This window comes from Leucoraja erinacea, chromosome 33, assembly GCF_028641065.1.
Source record: "Leucoraja erinacea ecotype New England chromosome 33, Leri_hhj_1, whole genome shotgun sequence".
In the NCBI taxonomy this organism is placed as follows: domain Eukaryota; kingdom Metazoa; phylum Chordata; class Chondrichthyes; order Rajiformes; family Rajidae; genus Leucoraja; species Leucoraja erinaceus.
In genome coordinates this window covers 13,017,017-13,038,630 of record NC_073409.1, presented here as the reverse complement: position 1 = coordinate 13,038,630, position 21,614 = coordinate 13,017,017, and the positions used below count along the sequence as shown (strand labels likewise).

The window sequence follows — 21,614 nt, the reverse complement described above, 5'->3', positions numbered from 1 at the left end:
GCCCTACTCCTCAAGATAATGCCATTTTCTGACTATGCGAGAGGGCCTTGGTTTAATCTACCAACTGGTTAACAGCATTCCTGACTACCGTGGGTTTCACTGATTTGACTGAGTATTGAGGTAACCAAGAAGATTGATGAAGGTAGATGTTATCTGTATGGACTGTAATAAGACTTTTGACAAAGTCTCACATGGTAGGCTAGCCCAGAGGGTAATGGACCTGTCCCACTTAGGCGCTTTTTAAGCGACTGCAGGAGATTATGCAGCCGCCACATGTTTGCGGGTCAGTTGCCGGGGAGTCGCCTTCATGATCGTGAGGAGATCCCGCATTCTGGGATCTAGTCGCGGCCTCCTTGTAGTCGCCGCTAATTGTTCAACATGTTGAAAAATGTGCGGCGACTAGAATGAAGCCGCCATGGAGTAGCAAGAATTCTCTATCTGTTAGGAGGTTACCAGGAGGTTGAATCTTCTCGTAGGTTATAGCCGGTGCTAACCGGTGAGTTTCATTGGGAAAAAAACATAAGCAGTAGTTTTCAGAATGAAGGATAACCGACCTGTAATGTTAAATGTCCACCGATCTTCACAGCCGTGTATCTCTGGCTTCTTAAAAGTTGTCTCCACTCCTTCTCCCCCCTCTTTTAAAGGACGCACCGCACATTTGGCTTTAGCCGCCTGAATGACATCATCAACCTTCCTGTTCATCGTGGTGTGTGTCTGTATGACTTTGGCTTTGTTCTATGTGAATCTCACTCAGACAGCGCTCCCCCCACTTGCCCTGTCCCCCGCTTGCATAACGGACTGGTGACGGAAGGTGTGTGTGTGTGTGTGCGTGTGTCCGTCCCACTCTGACCACCGCTCTTCCAGTAGCCAGTTTTTCAGGCGACTGCCGGGCCTCAAAAATCGACTCAGTGGACAGGCCCATTGGGCTACAAGGCATTGGTCGGGTTCTAGCAGGCACTTTGTGGTGGTGCATGCATGCTTTTCCAAGTCTGAATATGTTACATGGTCTACCACAGGATCGTGCTGCAGCTTTTGTTGGTTTTATGTACAAATGACTTGGATCAGAATGTAGAGCTTATGATTACTAGGTTTTCAGAAGACACAAACATTGGGAGACATAGATAACGAATAAGGCTATGTACAGATACAGTGGGACATAATCAGCTGGAAAGTTGGGCAGCTGAATGGTCAAAGACATTCTTACAACCATCAGGTTGAACCAACCTGTACAACCTTAATCTTACCTCAACAGTGGAACAATATGGACCACCTCTATAATGAAGCTGGACACAAAATGCTGGAGTAGCTCAGGGGGTGAGGCAGCATCTCTGGAGAAGGAATGGGTGATGATTCTTCAGACCCGAAACGTCACCCATTACCTGATCAGTGATGGCCGGCATGATCTCGATGGGCTAAAGGGTCTTTTTCCATGCTTATTCTCTAAACTAAACTAACGAAAATAGAAAATTCCATATTGTGTTTTGATCCATTACTTAATTTCTTCTTCTCTTACAGGTGTCTCAGGAATTACAAGATTTGAAACGACGTGGTCAGTGGCAAAGGAAGGAGACGAGAATAAATTTTTGGAAAAAGTGCCACGATTGTTTCAAAAAGAATTTGATCTCCAATGTAGTTGCCTCAGAATTCTTCCTGTCCCAGGCCAATAATAAGCTGTCCACTAAGTCGCAATCGCCATTACCTTTGAAAGAAAAGCTTCTGGACATTCAGGAAAAATGCATGTTGCTGATGATAGCCGGCCATTGGTTGTCAAGCAGCACACCACCACTCTTGGAACAGCTGGAGGAGGTGGAGAAGAGGATTTGGTTGTGCTACATCAGTGAGCAGACTTTGCTGATGTCCACAGCTTCAAGGTGTGCATGGCAGGTTTCAATCTGCGGCGAAATTACCTTTGAAGATGCCACCAAAGAGTTCCTATTCTCAAACCTGCCGGCTCTGAACTCATCAAAGTACCTCAGGCTGGAAGGATTTCCAAACAAGGACTTGGCTTCCAAATGTAGGCTAGGAGCAGCAGAGAAAGAGGCCCTTAATATTTTGATTGGCAATTTATTAGATGGAGGATACATCCATGAAGCCAGTAGAGTCTGTAGATACTTTGAATTTTATAACCAGGACTTATCACTAGTTCTCCACTGTAGAGCTTTAGCTTCAGGAGAAGCACAAACAACTGATTTCCACCCTTCAATCAAGATTCTTTTGACTACAGATGTTGCTTTGAATGGAGAGATGAGACACCATCGAAAAAGGACACCAAGCTGTAAGTTAGTTTATTTGTCATTGTTACAACTCCTGCAGGAGGCCATTTGGCCTATAGTGTTTGTACCAGGATCTTTGAAAGGGCAGGCACAAGAGACCGCAAATCAGAACGATCTACTGGAAGAACTCGGCAGGTTTAGCAGCAAATGTGGAGGGACAGGAATGGCGGACATCTTGATTCTAGACCCCTGAAGCAGGGTCTTGACACAAAAAGACAACTACCCCTTTGCTTCCACAGACGCTGCTTAACTTGTTGAGATTCTTCAGCAGTTTGTTTCTCACTCTTTGAAAGAAGCGTCTGAACTTAGTAACTCAATTCCAAGCTTTGTGTCCTAACCTGGTGCGTTTCAAATATTATTTCACAAAATTATCTGTTAGTGTGTTCCAGGACCAAACTGCTCAATAGCAAAGCAACTGGACGAGAGTGCTTGCAGACAGTCCAGTAGCAAATCAGATTAATGGTGTTCAAAAATGGCCATCAATGTGCTGGACTTTGGGGTGTGTGAAATAAATGGTGTGGAGGTAAAAGATGTGGAAATGGAAGAGAAGATGGCCTCATTCCTGTTGATGTCAATTTATGCCCCATCAATAATGTCTTAACAGCTTATAATAGCTTCTCCCATATCACGGAACCTTCAACAAGAGTTTAAGACTTTGACAATTCATTCTGTTTATTTTCTTCAGTTTGTATTGATATAACGATGAGCTTGAAACAGTGTGCTTATTTGTCATGTTAAGAGGCCTCAAAATGCAAAGTTGATAGAGATAGTAAAGGGAGCATTGACTCAGGGTACAGCATAAATAATTCCACAGTTAATTGTTAATTCTAAATGCAATTTAATCCTTCCTCTCCTCATTGGTGTCAGGACAATTAATGTTCATCATTGTGAGAATGAACTCTGTCCAACAGGTAATGTTCCTGTCATTGAGCGTGGAATAATGATCACAATGTGACTGATTTCACAGATAGTCAATAACAGTGTGTGGAAGAGTTTGAATGTGTAGAAGTCTGCTGATTTTAAAGCACTCTGGAGAAGTTTGGGGTACTGGTTCATTTCATATTCAAGCAGCACACAAGAAGTGAACAACATTTGTGTGAATGAGGTAAAATTAGTTGGGGTAATTGGACTTGAATGTAATTAACCACCATAGGGCGGTACAGTGGCGCAGCAGCAGAGTTGCTGCCTTACAGCGCCAGGGACCCGGGTTCGATCCTGACTATGAGTGCTGTCTGTACAGAGTTTGTACGTTCTCCCCATGACCTGCGTGGGTTTCTCCGAGATCTTTGGTTTACTCCCACACTCCAAAGACATACAGGTTTGTAACGTGGTATAAATGTAAATTTGTCTCTAGTGTGTGTAGGGTAGTGATAATGTGCGGGGATCGCTGGTGGGCGCGAACTCGGTGGGCCGAAGGGCCTATTTCCGTGGTGTATCTCTCTAAACTAAACTAAACCATTTAAACCATGCATTCTGTTCACCTCTGATGGTGGCAAGGCTGGTGATAAGGTTATTAGGATGGCATTTGGGTTACTTTCCACAGTTGGCTGAGCTATAAAATAAATCGAGGTTATGCTAGAACTGTATAAAAATAGGCCACCACTTCATCACCCACACAATCCAGGGTTAACACAATGCAGGAAGGATGTAAGTGCTTAAAGAGGCTGATGTGCACTGATTATATCTTAATTGACAAACTTTCATTACACAGAGAGATTGCCTTTGCTGTGGTTATTTACTTTGGAATAAAGGCAGCCGAGCGGAGTTTAAAATGAAATAGAGGAACTTAGTTTGATCCTTCCTATTCACTGTATTTCTTTGAGCAGAACTGTCCATAATCTGGAGAACTAGACCAGGGCTGCATTCAAACATGGGCGCAAGCAATGGCCTTCATTAACCAGGGATTGTACAATCAGTATCTTTGGCATTCAGTCGCCTTACTATCACAGAATTCCCAATCAACGAAATGTTTAATGTTACCAGCTAAATATATGCCAGTTACAAGAGCAGGTTGGGTATGTTGCAGAAAATGATTTGCATCCTGACATCCCAAAACTTTCCTACCATCCAGAAAGTTTAGGTTAGGTGTATGGTGAATCATTCTGTACTTGCCTAGATGAGTTCAGTGCCAACAGCACAACAGAGGCTTGAGTTTTTCCATGACAAAGCAACATACTTAAATGATTTACAAAATGCACCAGAATTACTAACCCAGACTACTCCTAAAGCACCTCTTAAGTTCTGGCCACTGCTACAAATGGTATGGGCAGTAGGTGCAGGAGAACCCCTCCACTTACATAGTTCCTCTTCAACACACCTGATATCAAGAAAAAATGCCCCTTCATTCATAGTCACCAGCTCCAAATCCTGGAACTCTATACATCGGGGTGGGTACTGAGGGAACCCTGACAGAAGACGTGCAGCCATTCATGGAGGTGGCGGTGGTGGGGAGTAAATACCAGTAATACCCCCACCTTATAAATAAATAAAGCACACACAAAGTATTTAAGCAAGCATTTGATGTGCTGTAATTTACAAGACTATGAACTGAAAACTGGGAATTGATTTGATAACTCTTGGTAAATTGTCGTGGCTAAACAGTCTCTTCTACATACATTTAAAGGACTTTGAGGCATCAGAAATGGAAATGCAAAGAAAACCGCCGAGTAGCTTCTGTTGCAAATTTGATCGATTTACAACATAATCTGCAAGAAAGAATTTTCCTAACAGTACTTTCCTGCTTTTGGAAATATCAGATAGTTGCCATAAAAATAGAGAAAGGTGATGAACTCTGTCCTTTCATAGTTTAGATTAAGATGTATTCTTTGTCATGACAATTTCTGCTTTCCATCCAATAATTGCTCAGGAGAGTATTATTAATCTCTTATTATTATTAATAATAATGATTATTATTATTAGAAAATAATAATTGCATATTGTTTTGTACATTTTCTTTATTTAATCTGATTATTAACTTTGTATATTTTGTTGCTAAACAGTTACATCAGGTGACTGGCTTCTAGATTTGGGCTCTACCGGATTTTATGCATTAAAATCACGTTCTCGTGTTTTTTATTGCACAATCAATAAGCAATCATGTTTTTCTTTCTTTATTTGATTCTGCTGACAGTGAGCAATGCAGCCTCATCATTTGTTCAGTGCCAGGAAGACAACATTTTTAAAGACCAGGTTGTTAAGGATGTGCAAATTCTCATTAACAAGAGCCACCATGGAAAGAGTTATTGCCATCAGATTCTTAGTTTATACGAGCTCTCAAAGGTATGGCATTCAATTTTTCTTACAATTCGTGTAACAATCTGGTAACGAATATTACCACTGTTCTTAAATTATATGTGACTAAGAGTAAATCATTGCTTATCAGTGCTAAGAAAGAAATGTCTTATTCAATTAGTCCAAATGGACGCCCAGAAATGGGAGAATGATATAGTAGAATTGTGTTCTCCAATAATGGTTTCATTCCAATCCCTGCTGTTATCCACCTTGTGCACTTGATCATTGCCAAAGTGCTGATGTGTGAGCAGTAATCAGTCACATTGCTACAAATCACTTGTGCAACTAACTGATGATTATTTACTATCTCAGTTCAAATGCGCTGTTCATTCACCTTGGGGTAGTCTTGGGGATACATTATTTTACTCCATTTTATTAGTATTTAGTTATCTTAAAGCAAAATTTCTTAATTTGCAGCGTTTGTGCTAAAATAGATGTTTACAAGAAATGGACGCTGCACTAATGTCAATGTGAAGTTAGACAAAAGAGTCAAGTTTTTTTGTAATCTAGTGCAATCCTAATCCCTTCTGTCTTGTGAAGCCCTGTTCACTTTAATGTTAATATTCTGGCAATAAACTACAGTTCATACTGGGCTGTACTGTATTATAGGTCAGGGGTTCAATGTATAATAGCACCTTTTATGCTTTTGTCCTCTTGACTCCAATTACTGAGGCATCATTTCGGAACATTGAGAATTATATACCCTGAAAGAAAATGCTGAAGAATAGACCAAAAGGTAAACAGAAGAGGGATAAATCTGGAAGACACTTAGTGACCATCTCCGGGAAAGATTAGGATTATGAATGATTCTTTGTGAATGTGGAAGGGAACAAGGTACCAGAGAATACATGCAAGGCTTTCTAAACTCCAGAGAAGGCAACTAGAATCGATTCTTACAGCACAGAAGATTCTGTTCAAAACATAATTCATAATCTGAAGCTCTCCCTCTTTGTGATTGCCAACTGTCTTACTGATTTAGAAACAGAAAATGCAGAAAGTAAAAAAAAATAAAGAAACATCCAACTTAGATAGCATCTGTGGAAAGTGGAACAGCTAACATTTCAGGTCCTTCATCAGAACTGGTAAAGGGAAAAGAATAACTTGCCTTTTAGAGAAGACGAGGGAAGGATTGGCAAACTAAGAAACATAGTCTAATTCTGACAGCTGCATTTGGTCTCACCTTATCTTAGAATTCCCTTTGTTCTGTGCATCCCACCCCTCGTCTATTATTTCCTCATTCTGATTAAGAGGCCAGGCCTGAGATATTAATTGTTTTTCATTCCATAGATTCTGACCGACCTGGATTTTTCCAGCATATTCTGTTTTATTTCATATTTTCATCACCTAGTTTTTTTTCTTTTCTAACTTGTTCCTTTGGCATTTCACCAGATCACCTTCCTTAATGTTTTCATTTCTTAGAGCTGTTCCTGGCTCTCTTTACTTTCCACTGTTCACAATTCTCTTTTCCAATTCTCTACTGTACAACATAGCCAGGTCAAGCAGCAGTGTTTTACATTTCACACATCAGTGAACAGTGGTCATTCCGTGTGTGCCTTGTTGGAATAGCTCACCAAGGTATTTTGTAATATCAAACCACCAATTATAAGTTTTTTGGGGCATCCTGATCCATAATTTCACTTGGCTTTTTGAATAAATTATTTCACATCATTAATGAACTGGTGAAATAAAGAATCACTGAAGATAAAAAAAAATCCGTAGTCACATATTTTTTATTTTCTTACTCTAAAGGAGCTGGGCTTTTCCTTCAATGATATCTCAACTCAGGATTCTGACACGGTTCTGAGGGAGGTGTTATCGTCACAACAGCCGGATCGTTATAAAAAGGCCCAGGCATTTATCACCACACAAGGACTGAAAGCAGAGGCAGTGGCAGCTCTCGTGGCAGATGTAGTGGTTCAGGCCCTGCTGTCTTCAACACAATCTAAAGGTAAGCACTCTGCCTTGCTATTTACTGGGTGTTTTGTATAGACCTGAGTGCAATTTATGTATGGAATCCAGAACTCTGTTTCTCTCAGCAGTGCCTACAATTTCAGAGTACAAGTTAATTCATTGATAACTTCCAGAGAAAACGTTAGACTGATTGACGAATAAAGGTCCTCATGTCTGGAAGTCGTATTTTTAATCTGTGTCATGACTTCAAAATAAGTTAATTTAAGTGTTTACATTGGTGAGGGAACGGCAGAGGTAACATCAAACTATTTTATTCTTAGGCAACTGCAGGCAAGAAGGCTAGGCAACAGTCAGCATTGCTGAGTTGGGCCGATTGTGCTCTTTGACTCCATTAAATGTCTTCGTGACTCTTCCCCTTACATTCCTCTACTCTTTGCGTCTTTCAATCTTGATGGCAATGGCAAATAAATTCAATACTTTTTTGACAAAAGGCTCTGGCACATAATAAAGGATAAATATAACCTCTGTAACTTGGCCTGATTCTGCTGTCATGACTACACAAGCTGAATATGTTAGAATCTTCAAACCTGACACTACAGGTGATGTGGTCTAATTCCTGGTACCATTCAGTGTCAAAATATCACAGATGCAAGGTTGTTCACAGTTTTCTCACTGCCTGCCTAAGTGGACAAAAAGCATTCAGGATGGTGTGAGAAGGCCAATATACTGGGAGCATACTTGAAGGCTGACTGCAACACGTCACAAATTACCCACCCAGGCAAGAGGTACATTGGCAAACAGCTGGGAGAAGTTGGTCACCCTGCACTCAGAGACAACACAGGGCTTTAATGAACTCTACACAAAGCTGAAAAAAAGTTCAATCTGAGAAGTATTGGTCCCGTCATATCTTGGCTCTCTTCTTGGAGTTGTATTGCACCCAGAGTAAAGCTGCCCACAGTTGCCGGGTAAGTCTAAATATAGTTTCCATGTGGACTGTTTTGGATTGAGTTTAGAATCAAATGCCAGATAGTTCAGTGATGATAACTGCAATAGTTAGGGGCAACTTTGGGTTTCTCCAAACTGATTTAATCTTGTCCTCTCACCCAAGGGGGAGAATTATCACCCAATTGGACCAGTGTGGATTCTGACATAAATAACTGAGAAGCAATGTTCTTAAGATAGACATAAAACGCTGGAGTTACTCGGTGGGGCAGGCAGTATCTCTGGAGAGAAGGAATGGGTGATGTTCCGGCTCGCGACCCTTCTATAGACCCAACCTGTTGGTGAAATTACAGCTGTTTAAAGATGTTTCTGCACTTGGAACCATCATGGAACACTTGGTGAGCAGGTCTGGATCAGTGGATATAATTCACATACATGACAGTTGTCCTATTAATTGTCTTTTCACACAGGGCAGGGAATGATGCAGATCTATAGTCTTCTTGATGGGAAAGAGGCCTTTCTTCAGCTGGCTAAACTGTGCCAAGACCCAATCCTTGTTGGCACGAAGCTACTGGATAAAATCTCATCCATTTCCAATGGGGAGTTGGAGTGCAGTAAGTAATTGGAAATTCAAAAGCTCTACTGAATGGCTATGATAAGTAATAGTACAAAGTGACAAGGAGGGTGCAAAAACTGCTTGTTACAATTTAAACCAGTCATTCCTGTCAACCAAATATTGTCAATTACTCATTTTTGACAATCGTTCTGAAACTATCTCCAAAGATAACTTCGAGCAGATCCTAAGTTAGCTGCTGTTTTGTTTGGCCAGAGCTTTGAGTTCAGGAATAATCATTTATCTTAGTGGTAGCTTACTTGCCCCTGAGTTGGATGTGTAAAGATTAAACCCTGATCTAGGATGTCATGGTGAGTGTAGACTAATGATGCTGAATACAGTCTGAACATTCAAGAGCAGGATAGCTCACCTGAACTATCCAACCTTAAGTTTGAGCAGTTGGATTCCAAAGTGCCTTTCTTTACCTGAATTTGGCTCGTATCGTTCCAAACCTTTCATATCCATGAACCTTTTAAACATTGTAAATGTACCTAACTCTACCACCTCAGGTGGCGCATTCCATATACCCACCTACGCTAGTGTGAAAAACATCCTCGGATTCCGTTTAAATCTTTCCCTCCTCACGTACTCTCTGTTGTACAACCATGGCCCTTTAAAAACTCACCAATGAGTTCCACTCCTCTGATCCTCTCGTTATCCTCCAAATTCCCTCCCATTTATTCACTTAACCATTTCCATTTTGAAATCTCTTTTAATATTCAGCAGGGATATTTGATGTCTGTATATGTGATTATCCCCCCAGCTCGTTAACACACCTACATCCATTGTAGGTGCCTTTTGTTGCAGCTTACTCAGCAGGAAGTACTTGCTCAGTTGGTTACACTCATTCATGCTGCTGTGTCAGAAGGCTGTGGGTTTGAGTCTTGCTCCAGAGATCTGAACACATCATCAGCCTGGGGCTCCCAGTGCTGAGGACACCTGTACTGTTAGGGGTGCTGGAAACCATGATTCATAAGCCCTCCAGAAGACAGAAGGAAGCTTGCACAATCTGGCAAGAACCTATCCTTCTCTGAAACACTATCCATAACTAAACTAGTGGAATATATACTGTGTAAATGAGTACCATGGAACTTTATTATTAGTGGCTTGAAAAATGTTTTGAAAATGTACGAGAATTTTGATTTGATTGTTGAAAAATACAGCATGGAAACAGGATCTGCAAATTCCACATAGACAATACTCAAGAACAGGATCGAACTCTGGTCTCTGACCCTGCGAGGTAGCAGCTCTACCAGTTGCATTACTGTGTTGCTCCATATTTAAAGTCGGATTTTTGTAAGTCAGATCATTCATAACCCAGGGAATCCCGGTATTTAATTTCCTATAAAGCATTTGGGAATATCAAAGAATAATAAATAATATAAATGCCAGTTAATGTTAGTGATGAAAGGATCTGTTGTTTGTTTGTTTGTTGACTTCTGACTCCTCCATCATTCCTCAAGCTGTGGAACTGCTGATTCTGGCCCATGATTGCTTCAGCCTGACGTGCCACATGGAGGGGATTAGTCGAGTATTGCAAGCTGCTCGCCATCTCAGTCACAAACACCTGGCTCCCAATGAAGAGTACAGTCTCATGGTACAGTAAAACCCTTGTGTATAACTAGGTAGACTCCGAAAAGGCATTTGATGTGGTCTTTTCCATTTGCTATGAATGTTGTAGCGCAGGGACTGGTACTAGGGCTTCAAGTACATATAAAGAATTTGGATGAAGGCATCAAAGGTATGTTTTCAAATTTGCTAAAAAACCTAAAGACAAGTAGGTTCTGAAGAGGCCATAAGAAGGCTACACAGGTATAAAGGTAAGCTAACCAAATGTGCAAGATCTTGCGTGTGAAATATAATGTGGGAAAGTGATATTTTCTGTTTTGATAGGAATATTAAAATATAAAATTAACTAGTTATCTAAATGGTGAGAAATCACAGATGTCTGAAATGCAGAGTCGTTGTGCATGATTCATAGTGATGATATGAAGACATAACAGGAACTAGGAAAGCTAACAGAATGTTAATTGTGAAAGGAAATGAATCGTAAGGAGTTTATGCTTCACTTATACAAGGCATTGGTGTGACCACATCTGGGATACAGTGTACCATTTTAACCTTATTTAAGGAGGGATGTTACAGCATCAAAAGCAGTCCGGAAAAGTTTATTCAGCTAGAATGGGCTGGCTGACATGAGGAAAGTTGAGCAGGCAGGCTACGATTATGTCTGCTTGAGTTTAAAGACAAAGCGAGGAGAATTGAAGCATGTAAGATCCTTCCAGACACAAGACACTGCAATTGCTAGAATCTGAAGCAACATGCAAATTGTTGGAGGAACTCAGCGGATCAAACAGCATCTGTGGAAGGAAAGGAATTGTTCACAGTTCAAGTCACACCTGCATCAGAGCTATATTTCCTCTTGAAATAAAAGGGAGAAATTGAGATCCTTTCTCTAAGAATTATATTCCTCAAAGGGCAGTGGAAGTAGAGATTATGAGTATAGAAGCTCCCCGACTTGCACCATAGGCGACTTATGTAAACTGACACTTGCATAAAAAACTCTGTACTCTGCCCCTCATGCAATCAAGGCAGTTTGTAATTAACACATCACTCAAGTGTAGGTCGGCATAAAAAGCCGGCAATGATAGCGGTGTTTGCCCAGACAGCCGCGTGCTGCAGGAAGTGCCCCAACGGCGAGATGGAACTAAAGTCAGCAACAGTGATGGTGCTTATTCACAAAGCCGTGCAGGGCAGAAAGTGCCCCGTTCACAGCCGGATGCCGCTGAGCCAGTCAATACTCTCAGTGATGGATGCAAAGTGGTGGAGTAACACAATGGATCAGGCAGCATCTCTTAAGAATACAAACAGGCGATGTTTCGAGTCAGGACCGTTCAGGCTCAGTGAGTTATTTCAGGATGGGGATTCTGACAGGAAAAATCTGATTTACGTAAAGGTTCACGGATCGTATGTAAGTCTGAAAGTGCCTGTACTTTTAAGGCAACGGTAGATACATTCTTAAAAAGTACAGGGGTGAAAGGTTACTATGGGTGGAAGAGAACTGCTTCCAATTATTATGTTCATATGAATTAATTGATGCCAAGTCTTCTTTCTAATTGCAGGAAAAGAATTGTCACACAAAAGCAAGAAGTTATTTTCTTTTGGCAGGTCAATAGGGAAATGTTTGGAGGATGGGACTTGCAATATTGATATTCAATTCTTTTACCCTAAAAATCTTACAACTTGATCGTTGAACATAGAATGAGGGCATTCAGCTCTTTGTTCTGTGAGCCTTCGGTTTTAATCCCATCTCCCTCCTCGTAGCACTACAACTTTACTCTAATCTTTGCAATTTTTTTTTGCGTTGCAAATTCCCAATAACGAATGGTGACAGTTTCTATTGCTGGATGAGAATGTGGGTCAGTAATGTAACCAATTTGCTATCCTACTCTGTGAGGCGTGTGCCTTCATGCATAGAGAAATCATTTGCATCACACATGCTAATATTAAGTGTTCTGCCACACAAATCCCAACGTTGGCCATCTTAGATCACGGACTTGGCTCCTTAGTCATTTTGCAGGTCCACATACATTTCAAACAGTTGTTGCTTAGCCAACCAGTAAATGTTTAATTAATTCTTGAGCACAAACGCAACAAATCATACTGCAAATGTAAATAAACTGGAAAATCAGCATAAAACTGCTGAAACTGGAAATTTGAAACAAAAAGAGTTCAGGTTATTTGTTCAGGTAAAGGTTTAAGATGAATTTGATATTTAACCACATCAGAAATTGTAGGTTTACTGCTTGTACCTATTTAACGGTTGCATGCTAATTTAAGTACACATATTTCAAATTGAAAATGCACAGCCAGTCATGTAGCCTCTGGTGAAAGAATGGTTAACTTGTTGATCTTTCATCGGAATAGATGTGAAATGTTGGAACTGGAATTCTTAAAGATAAGAAATTATTATCTGCCAATGTCTTTTTGTATTATTACATTACTGAATCCACTTTCTTTCCAAGTCTCTACAAATTGTAATTAAAGTATCGTGAACGCACTGTAAAGAATGAACCTGAAACCATGTCTCTCTCTGTAGGTACGGTTGGTCACTGGCATCGGGCGATACAATGACATGACCTATATATTCGACCTGCTCCACGAGAATCATAGGTTTGAAATGCTGTTGAGGAAAAAAGTTGTGTCGGTGAGTGCAATGGACAAGCGGTTCGACCTGTTTCACCTTTCCTCATATTTTCCATCTGATCACAGGGAGGACTGGGGCAGTGTAATTATTAACAGAGTTAATTATTTAACATATTGTTGGTATCTACATGTGATTTATAAAAATTTTGTTTAAACAAGCCAGTTTTGTTTACTAAGCAATGTAATGTAGGACTGGTGTTAGAAAATAGGAGATATTATCCTTCATGAGAAATTAAGCCAATTCAGTTTTCCTGCTTAATAGTAATAGAAAGATGATGGGCCTCATAATCAAGAATATTATCAGAACTTTTTTTTAAAGTACTTGCCATGGGGCTGTGGATGCCATTGACAGAGTCTCCTTCTCCAGACCATCCCTCATTTGCCACTGATTCAACTGTAAAGTATGGGACTGGTCAAAAATACCTCTTCATTGCATCATTGGACCAGTTGAATCCTTGCTGCTTTTGTAAGCCGATACTTGCCTCAAATTACCACATTTACCAAATCCATTTCCCCTTTTTCTGAAGTGCACTTCATCTTAGCTTCTGGACTATGAGTACTGACACCAACATCAAACCAAGGGCACACCCATAGAGTTATAGTGTTATACAGTTTGGAAACAGTCCCTTCGACTCAACTCGTCCACACCGATAGAGGTATCAAACTAAACTATTCCAATGTATGGTTTGTTGTATTGAATGATATGATTTGTCTAGATACCACTAAACCTCGGTGACCAATGAAAATAAACCAAGACCCTTTTGTCCCTATCCCTGAAAACCTTTCCTATCCATGTACCTGGCCAAATGTTTTTAAATGTTGTGATTGCACCCACTGCCACTACCTCCTTTGGCAGATCATTCCACATATCCACTACCCCGTGTGGAAAAACACGCTCCTCAGGCCTTCTTTAAATCTTTCCCTTCTCACCTTAAATCTATTCCCTTCTCTACTCTGAGACCATGACCATTCATTTCATCTATGCCCCTCATGTTATAAACCTCTGATCAACCTCAGTCCAAGGCAAGTAGTTCCAGCTTACCAATCTCTCCTAATAACTCAAGCCTTCCAGTTCCTGCAACGTCCTTGGGAATTTTCACATAATCTTCATAAATCATAGGAGTATAATTAGGCCATTCAGCCTATTGAGCCTGCTCCGCCATGGCTGATCAATTTTCCCCCCTCAACTCGAATCTCCTTTCTCCCTGTAACCTTTGATGCACTTGCTAATCAAGAATCTATCAATCTCTGCTTTAAAGAAAATTACTTAGCCACCACAGCCATCTGTGGCAATGAATGCTGCAGATTCACCACCCAGGCTAAAAATAAATTCCTCATCTCCATTCTAAAGGTATGTCCTTTTATTCTGAGGCTGTGCCCTCTGGTCATATACTCTCCCACACCGTTACATACAAAATATATAATAGTGATACACTATAGATCAGGAGCTTGTTGTGTGGGGTTCCAGATTGTTAACCTTTGTTGTTTCTCCAGAATCATTCCTCAACTTTGCTAACCTTCCAGATAATTTCCTTAAAAGTGATTTTGGGCAGTTTTTTATTACTGAAACACAGAATGGAAATCTGAAAACGGCTCTTCTCGACTACATCAAGCGCTGTTTGCCCGGTGACAGTGAGAAGCACAACATGGTGGCCTTCTGCTTCAGCATGTGTCGTGAAATTGGGGAAAACCACGAGGGTGCAGCCAGGGTCCAGCTGAAAATCATAGAATCACAACCGTGGGGTGAGTATCTGCTGAAGGAACTGCTGCACTTTGCAATTCAGAAAAAAGAGGGATTGAGTATGAACTTCGTCCTAATATTAGCTTGAAATTGTACCGATTATAATTTGACTTCCCACCAAAAACTCCCCAAAACAAAATCTTCCTTGTAAACCTGAACCATTGAAAGGTTATAATTTCCTCTATAATGAAATGTGATTCAGCTTTATTAATGAAGTGGAAAAAGATTTGTCACCAAACAGAAGCATTTTTGTTAAGGATGTCCAATCCTCCACCTTGTCACACAGGAGGCTTGGTCCCCCAATGCAATATTCCACCACTCACCCATAGCCCCCAACTGCACAGGCGCAGCTCATTTCCTCTCATCCCTAGCACTCTCTCCCCCTCCTCTTCACCCTCCCTCTTCTTTCCCCTCCTCTCCCTCCCTCTTGTCCCCTACCTTCAGTCACCCTCTCCCATCCCGCCCCACTATCCCACCTCACCCACTACCCTCCTATCCCTCTATTCCCATTCCATATCTCCCCCGCTCCCCTCCCTCCTCCCACACTCCTCCCTCTTTTCCCTCTCCTACCATCCCCAATCCCTCCGTCGCTCCCACCCTCCCTCCATAACTCCTCTCCCTCTATCCCCTCTCCTCCCCCACACTCCCTCACCTCCCCAGGATCTTGAGGTTACCGTTCCTCTCCCTTCTTGCGTGCCCGGAGGAGCATCAGCCGTTGGCCGCCGGGATCAGACTCTCCGCTTTCCGTTTGGCGACATCTCCGACTCCGCGCCGGGCCGCTTCCGGTCCCTCGAAAATTGTGTCCGGTTGGAGACCTCCGCCAGCCATTCTCAGCTCCAGTAAAAACACGATGGCGCAGACCATCACGGGGAGTGACAGGAGTAGAGACCAATCCGCGCGGCGCTGACTAGCAGGAGAGATTGATGTTCGCACGCCCGGTTTTTAAGATTTTTAAACCTCGCTAACTTATACAATATATTACCGATCGGAACAAAACTTGTTGCACTTGCAGCACATGAGGAAGGCGGGTGTGCTGACGAAAAATTGTAGAGCTATCGCGTACCGTGAGTGCGCAAATAGAAAAACCGCATAAACCGGAAGAGCACAAGATCAGAGTTTTAGTTATGTACAGATAGATAGATTACGCCCTGTGAAAATGTTTTATTGTTTTTGAAATTGTCCAAGGTGTATGACCTGAAAGTATCAAACTGCCCTTTTCACATTTCAGAGGTGACTCCTGAGTTGAATAAATCTTTGGTGAAGATTCTGAGCTTCCTCAAAGATGCTGCTGAGAGCTATTCAAAGGTAAATGCCTTGATACTTGGGACTCAAATTCTCAAATGTTACCAGCGATACAAAATGGTTTCTTGTATACGTGTGTCACGTTAAAAAAAAATGTCATCATGAATTGCTTTTGAATGCAGAAACTTCATACTCTGATATTTAGATAAAATTTAGATAAAAATTTGCCACACAACCAGAGTCGGTGGAATTTGGGTTGTCAGCAGCGGTACAATAATAAAGAACACACAACCACAATAAAAATGTAACACAAACATTCACCACAGCATTCATTACTGTGGTGGAAGGCACAAAATTTGGCCAGTCCTCCTCCATTTCCCCCCCGTGGTCAGGTCCCGAGTCAGTCCAGGATCGGCTCTTCCTCACCGGAGACCGCGGCTTTAAGTTGGTGTAGGCCGCAGGCCGGCGGTCGAGATTTAAAGTCTCCGCCGCAGCCAGAAGCACCATAGACTGCAGGGCCGGCAGTGGTGGCTTCTTCTCCCTTCTTCTTCTCTCTCCCACCCCCCCGGGTCCCCCACGAGGGATCCCGGGCTGTAGACGCCGCATCAGCTGAAACTCTGCAGACCGTGGCTTCAGGCTGCCAGCTGCCCCGGACTTGCGAAACCGAGCGCTCCCCTCCGGCGAGCCTCAGCGAGGGCTCACGCGCTCCACGCCGAGAGTCCACGCTGCGCCCGCCGCTGAAGTCCCGGGCGCGTCTCCGTGGAAAGGCCGCGCCGATCCTTGATGTTAGGCCACGGGGGAGGCGACCTGGAAAACGTCGCCTCTCCATGAAGGAGGCGACCTAAGCGGCTTCCCCACACAAAACACACCGAGAAACATCAAAAACATACTTTAAAACATACTAAAAAAAATTAAAAAGTTGAAAAAACTAACGCGCTGCTGACATGGCTGCTGCCAGAGCAGCGCCCCTACACAATAAATAAATAATCTTTTCAGCAGACACCAAAGAAATGATACAAAAAAAGGCCCGAGTTACCCCAGCAATTTGTTTTTTGGTATCATTTCTTTGGTGGGTGTGTGGAGCATGTGTGGCATGTAGCATGTGTGGAGGCAAAGGCTGTTAGTTGACATTTCAACTCAACTTAATTCACAAACCTCTTTCTGCATGAACTCTTTGAGGATGCAAATTACATTAAGCCTGGCATTTGGAACTATTATGTAGAATTAATTTCTTATTTGCATTGTACATACTATGTTGTCTGTTTATCGCTGGTAAGCAGACTGTTATCTTTCTGATCAGTGACATCAGTAAATTCCAAACAAGCTTCTTGCAATTCATTCATACAACCAGCTCCTCCACCATGTGTCTGGGATATTGGACAGGAATATAAAACTTCCATTTATATAACACCTTTCACAGCAGGGTTGTAGGCATTGTCTACATGGACTTAATCAAGGTCTTTGATAACTTTCTGCATGATAGGCTGCTCTGGAATGTTAGATGCTTGTGATCCAGAATTGGCTTCATGGAAGGAAGCAGAGGATGTTGGTGGTAATATATTTTTGGACTGGTAGCCCATGACTAATGGTGTGCCTCAGGGATCAGTGTTGGTCCATTGCTGTTTTGTCATCCATATCAATGATTTGGATGAGAATGTGTAATTATAGTTAGCATGTTTGCTGATAGCATTAAAGTAGTGGTAAGATAGACAGTGTGGGTGATTATCGAGAATTACAGCGGGATCTTGATCAGCTGGGCAAGTGCCTGAGGAATGGTACTTTGTTCAGATAAGCATGAAGTATTTCATTTTGGTAAGTCAAACCAGGGCAGGATCTTCACAGTGAATGGTAAGGCCCTGGGGAGTGTTATCAAGCAAAGGGATCTAGAATAACTACATAATTCCCTGAAAGTGGCATCCTAGATAGATAGGGAGGTGAAGAAGAGTTTTGGCACACTGGCTTCATCAGTCAGGAAATTGAGTACATTAGTTGGGACAAAAGCAAAGTGCTGGAGGAATTCAGAGGTTCACGCAGTATCTGTGGAGAGAATGGAGAGGCGACATTTCAGGCTGGGACTCTACTTCAGACTGGAGTTTAGCTGGATTCCAGTCTGAAGAAGGGTCCCAACGCAAAACATTGTCTGTCCATCCCCTCCACAGATGCTGCCTAACCTGCTCAGTTCCTCCAGCAGTTTATTTTTATCCAAGATTCCAGCATCTGCAATTTCCTGTATTTCCATAGAAGTTGGGACACTGTGTTACAGTTGTACAAGACATTGGTGAGGCCACATTTGGAATATTGTGTTCAGTTTTGGCAACCATGTTATTAGATAGATACCATTAAGCTGGAAGAAGTGCAGAAAATAATCTCAAGGGCCTGAGATTTGTGAAAGGTTGACCTATCCTCTAGAGATGCTGCCTGACCCACTGTATTATTCTTTAGTGTGCTGAACTTATACAGGTGTATAAAATCATGAGGAAATAGGGTGAATAATATTCCCAAGGTAGGGGAATCAAGAACAAATGCATAGATTTAGGGTGAGAAGAAAGTTTTAATAGGGACCTCGGGGCCAATATTTACATACAGATTATGCAGCTCTGGAGCAAGCTGCAAGAGGAACTAATTGATGCAGGTACAATAACATTTAGTTTAGTTTAGGGATACCACATGGAAACAGGCCATGTGAGTCCACACAAACCATCAATCACCTGTTAAAAAAAATTGGATCAGGAACATGGATAGGAAAGGTTAAGAGCGATATATTTGTCAAATAGAAATTGCTTAGATGGGGCACCTTGTTCAGCAATAGCAATTTGGGCCAAAGGGCTGTATGATTATATGACATGAAAATGCTTTACAGCTTGAACACTGTTGTTAAATGTTGATGAATATGTTTTAGTCAGCCACTGGGAATAGCTCCATGCTTTGTTCCAGAATAAATGTAGTGTAAAAAACAGATTTTTATTTTGATTTATAGCAAGCTTTGTTAAGGTCTATACTCTCAGTTTAAAACCGATGCAAATAAATTATTTATACTCATCCCACCCACATAAAACCATTTAGAGGAAGCATAGATTTATCTGCTGAAGTAGACAGGGAGTGCTCAAATAAAGATCTTGTTGTTAGGTGTGATCCTTAATGTTTTGGAATGTTGTTGAGTATGATGGTGCCAACCCAAATTGCAACTTTTCCCTTAGTTAATAACTCCATGGTTATGGGGCTAATGCTGTCATGTTAAGTCACTGGTTTTCACTGAGTTTCAATACTGGCTAACCTTCCTGTTTCTAGGACTCGTGTATCCGCCGAGCCTCTCAGTGTGTGAAGCTAGCCAAACTAGTGACCCTCCAGCTCCACTTCTTAAACAGCAACCAGGATGTGCAGTTAATTAATCTGCAGAGAAATGACTTGATGACTTGTATCCTCTCCTTACCAAAGTTCTATCAGGTACTGTGAATAATTGTTTAGTTACATTAGCTGTATGGATCAATTTAGCTCACTTTAGTTACAGGTTGGCAGAGTGGCTGAACATGTTAACGGGTTTGCTTTTTTCCGCCCCTCTATATCTACCTCAACAGAAAAATTAACAATGAATATCCAGAGATGCCCCAAAACTCTCCGGCCATCTTGACTACATATTCTAAGGATTCCATTTATTTCTCCAAGTTTCGGTCTCTCTCAAATTGCCTTCACTGACAAGACTTTCCACAACTTTTTGGCATTACCACAGTGGACAGAGCCATAAAGTGTAGCTCAGCTATTCCTGCACTTCAGCTCCCATTCCCTCTTCTTGACAGAGCATGGATACAGTTCCCCTGATTCTTACATCGGCCATTCATTCACTCCATTGGCCTTGGTAAGTCACAAATTGAGCTGGCTTCAACACCACCAGACATATCTGATCTGCGCAGCTCCATCTTTGAGACGCACCAACCACTTCCCTTCCCATGTCACTTTGTCATTTAACCTCAGGAGATGCTCTTTTACTTCATCCCTTCCCACCAGAAATCAGTGTTTTCTGATGGTGTATGGTCCTACACAGGGGCCATTGTGTGTTCTTCCAAGTGAAGCAGTGATACATTTCCAATTTTGTTTCTAGTTCAGATTTCCAGCAACAGTTGTTCTTACTTTAAGCTGCTCTTTTAATTCTGATTTTTTTGCTTCAATTCAGGTAAAGTAGTTGCTGATTTTGCTCCCTTCATCAAGACAGTGCACAGCACCAGCTTTCCAATTGTGATATGGATCAGACAATTAGCTGGGGTTGGGGAGAAATCCAAAGGCTAAAAATGTCTGTGGAGACTAGTGTTTTCTGATGGTGTACACTATTAAATGGCAACTTTTTTGCTCTTCACCTTGGTCACAAACCATAGGTTTGGGACAGGATGAGAGAGCAGTCCTGAGCTATCTACCTCGTTGAAGACCCTCGGACTATCTTTACCTTGCACTAAATGTTATTCCATTTATCATGTATCAGTACACTGGACCGCTTGATTGTAATCATGTATTGTCTTTCCGCTGACTGGTTAGCACGCACCAAAAGCTTTTTATTGTACCTCGGTACACATGATAATAAACTAAACTAAACGAAGGTTGTTGTCAAGAGTAGCTTTGGTGAGTAACTGCAATTTGTAGATGGTACACACCATAGCCACTGTAAACCTGTGGTGAAGGCATGAATGTTTAAAAACCCTGGAAAATGCTGAGCTTCCAGCCACACTCATCCAGATAATTAGACTGAGATTATCTGGGGACGGAAAGTCCAGAACAAAAAAAATGTTGCCATAACATATTGGAATTCTATGCAATTAACTATCTTGCGTGAAATCAGCATTACTAACAACTCGACCATTAAACTAGTTTATAGACGTATGCATTCCTGTTGTAAGCCTCAAAGTCCATTGAGTTTCTTGGTCAATGATAATATTTACCTTAACTGCTGAACTCATTCAATTCTCTCTCTTTTCCTTCTTTCTAGGCTTCCATAGTTGCAGAGGCATACGACTTTATACCTGATTGGGCAGAAGTTCTGTACCAGCATGTGATTGTTTGTGGTGATTTTGCATATCTAGAGGAGTTTAAACAACAGCACCAGCTCCAGCACAGCCTGTTTGAGGAAATTTCCACTAAGTGAGTATTATTGATACAAAAAGTTTAGACTATTATTGGACTACCTCATGTTAGTTGGCTTGGATGATTTAGGCTGAAGGCTCCGTTTCTATGATATATTATTTGTATAGCTATTGGTCGGGAAGGGAGAATTGAGACAAAACCTAAAGATACACAAATGATTTATTTGTATGGGGAGATAAAAGTTTTTATTTGCTCATTGACAATTGTTTCTAAGGATTTAAATAAAATAAGAAGGTTGGTGTTATTTCAGAGCTGATGTAACTGATGT

At 41.6% G+C, this 21,614-nt stretch overlaps 1 protein-coding gene across 2 annotated transcripts in view; it reads left to right on the top strand.

The window, feature by feature from the left end:
- spg11 (SPG11 vesicle trafficking associated, spatacsin) overlaps positions 1-21,614 on the top strand; it is a 101,922-nt gene that overhangs the window by 77,325 nt on the left and 2,983 nt on the right. The window contains exons 30-39 of one of the 2 annotated variants that reach the window (XM_055661384.1): positions 1,516-2,275; positions 5,404-5,552; positions 7,314-7,512; positions 8,888-9,031; positions 10,494-10,627; positions 13,130-13,237; positions 14,811-14,979; positions 16,206-16,282; positions 19,508-19,663; positions 21,192-21,343. In XM_055661384.1, the coding sequence (XP_055517359.1) occupies positions 1,516-2,275; positions 5,404-5,552; positions 7,314-7,512; positions 8,888-9,031; positions 10,494-10,627; positions 13,130-13,237; positions 14,811-14,979; positions 16,206-16,282; positions 19,508-19,663; positions 21,192-21,343 (2,048 nt within the window). Of the gene's footprint in view, positions 1-1,515; positions 2,276-5,403; positions 5,553-7,313; positions 7,513-8,887; positions 9,032-10,493; positions 10,628-13,129; positions 13,238-14,789; positions 14,980-16,205; positions 16,283-19,507; positions 19,664-21,191; positions 21,344-21,614 lie in introns of both variants that reach the window. The other variant, XM_055661383.1, reaches the window with a different exon arrangement.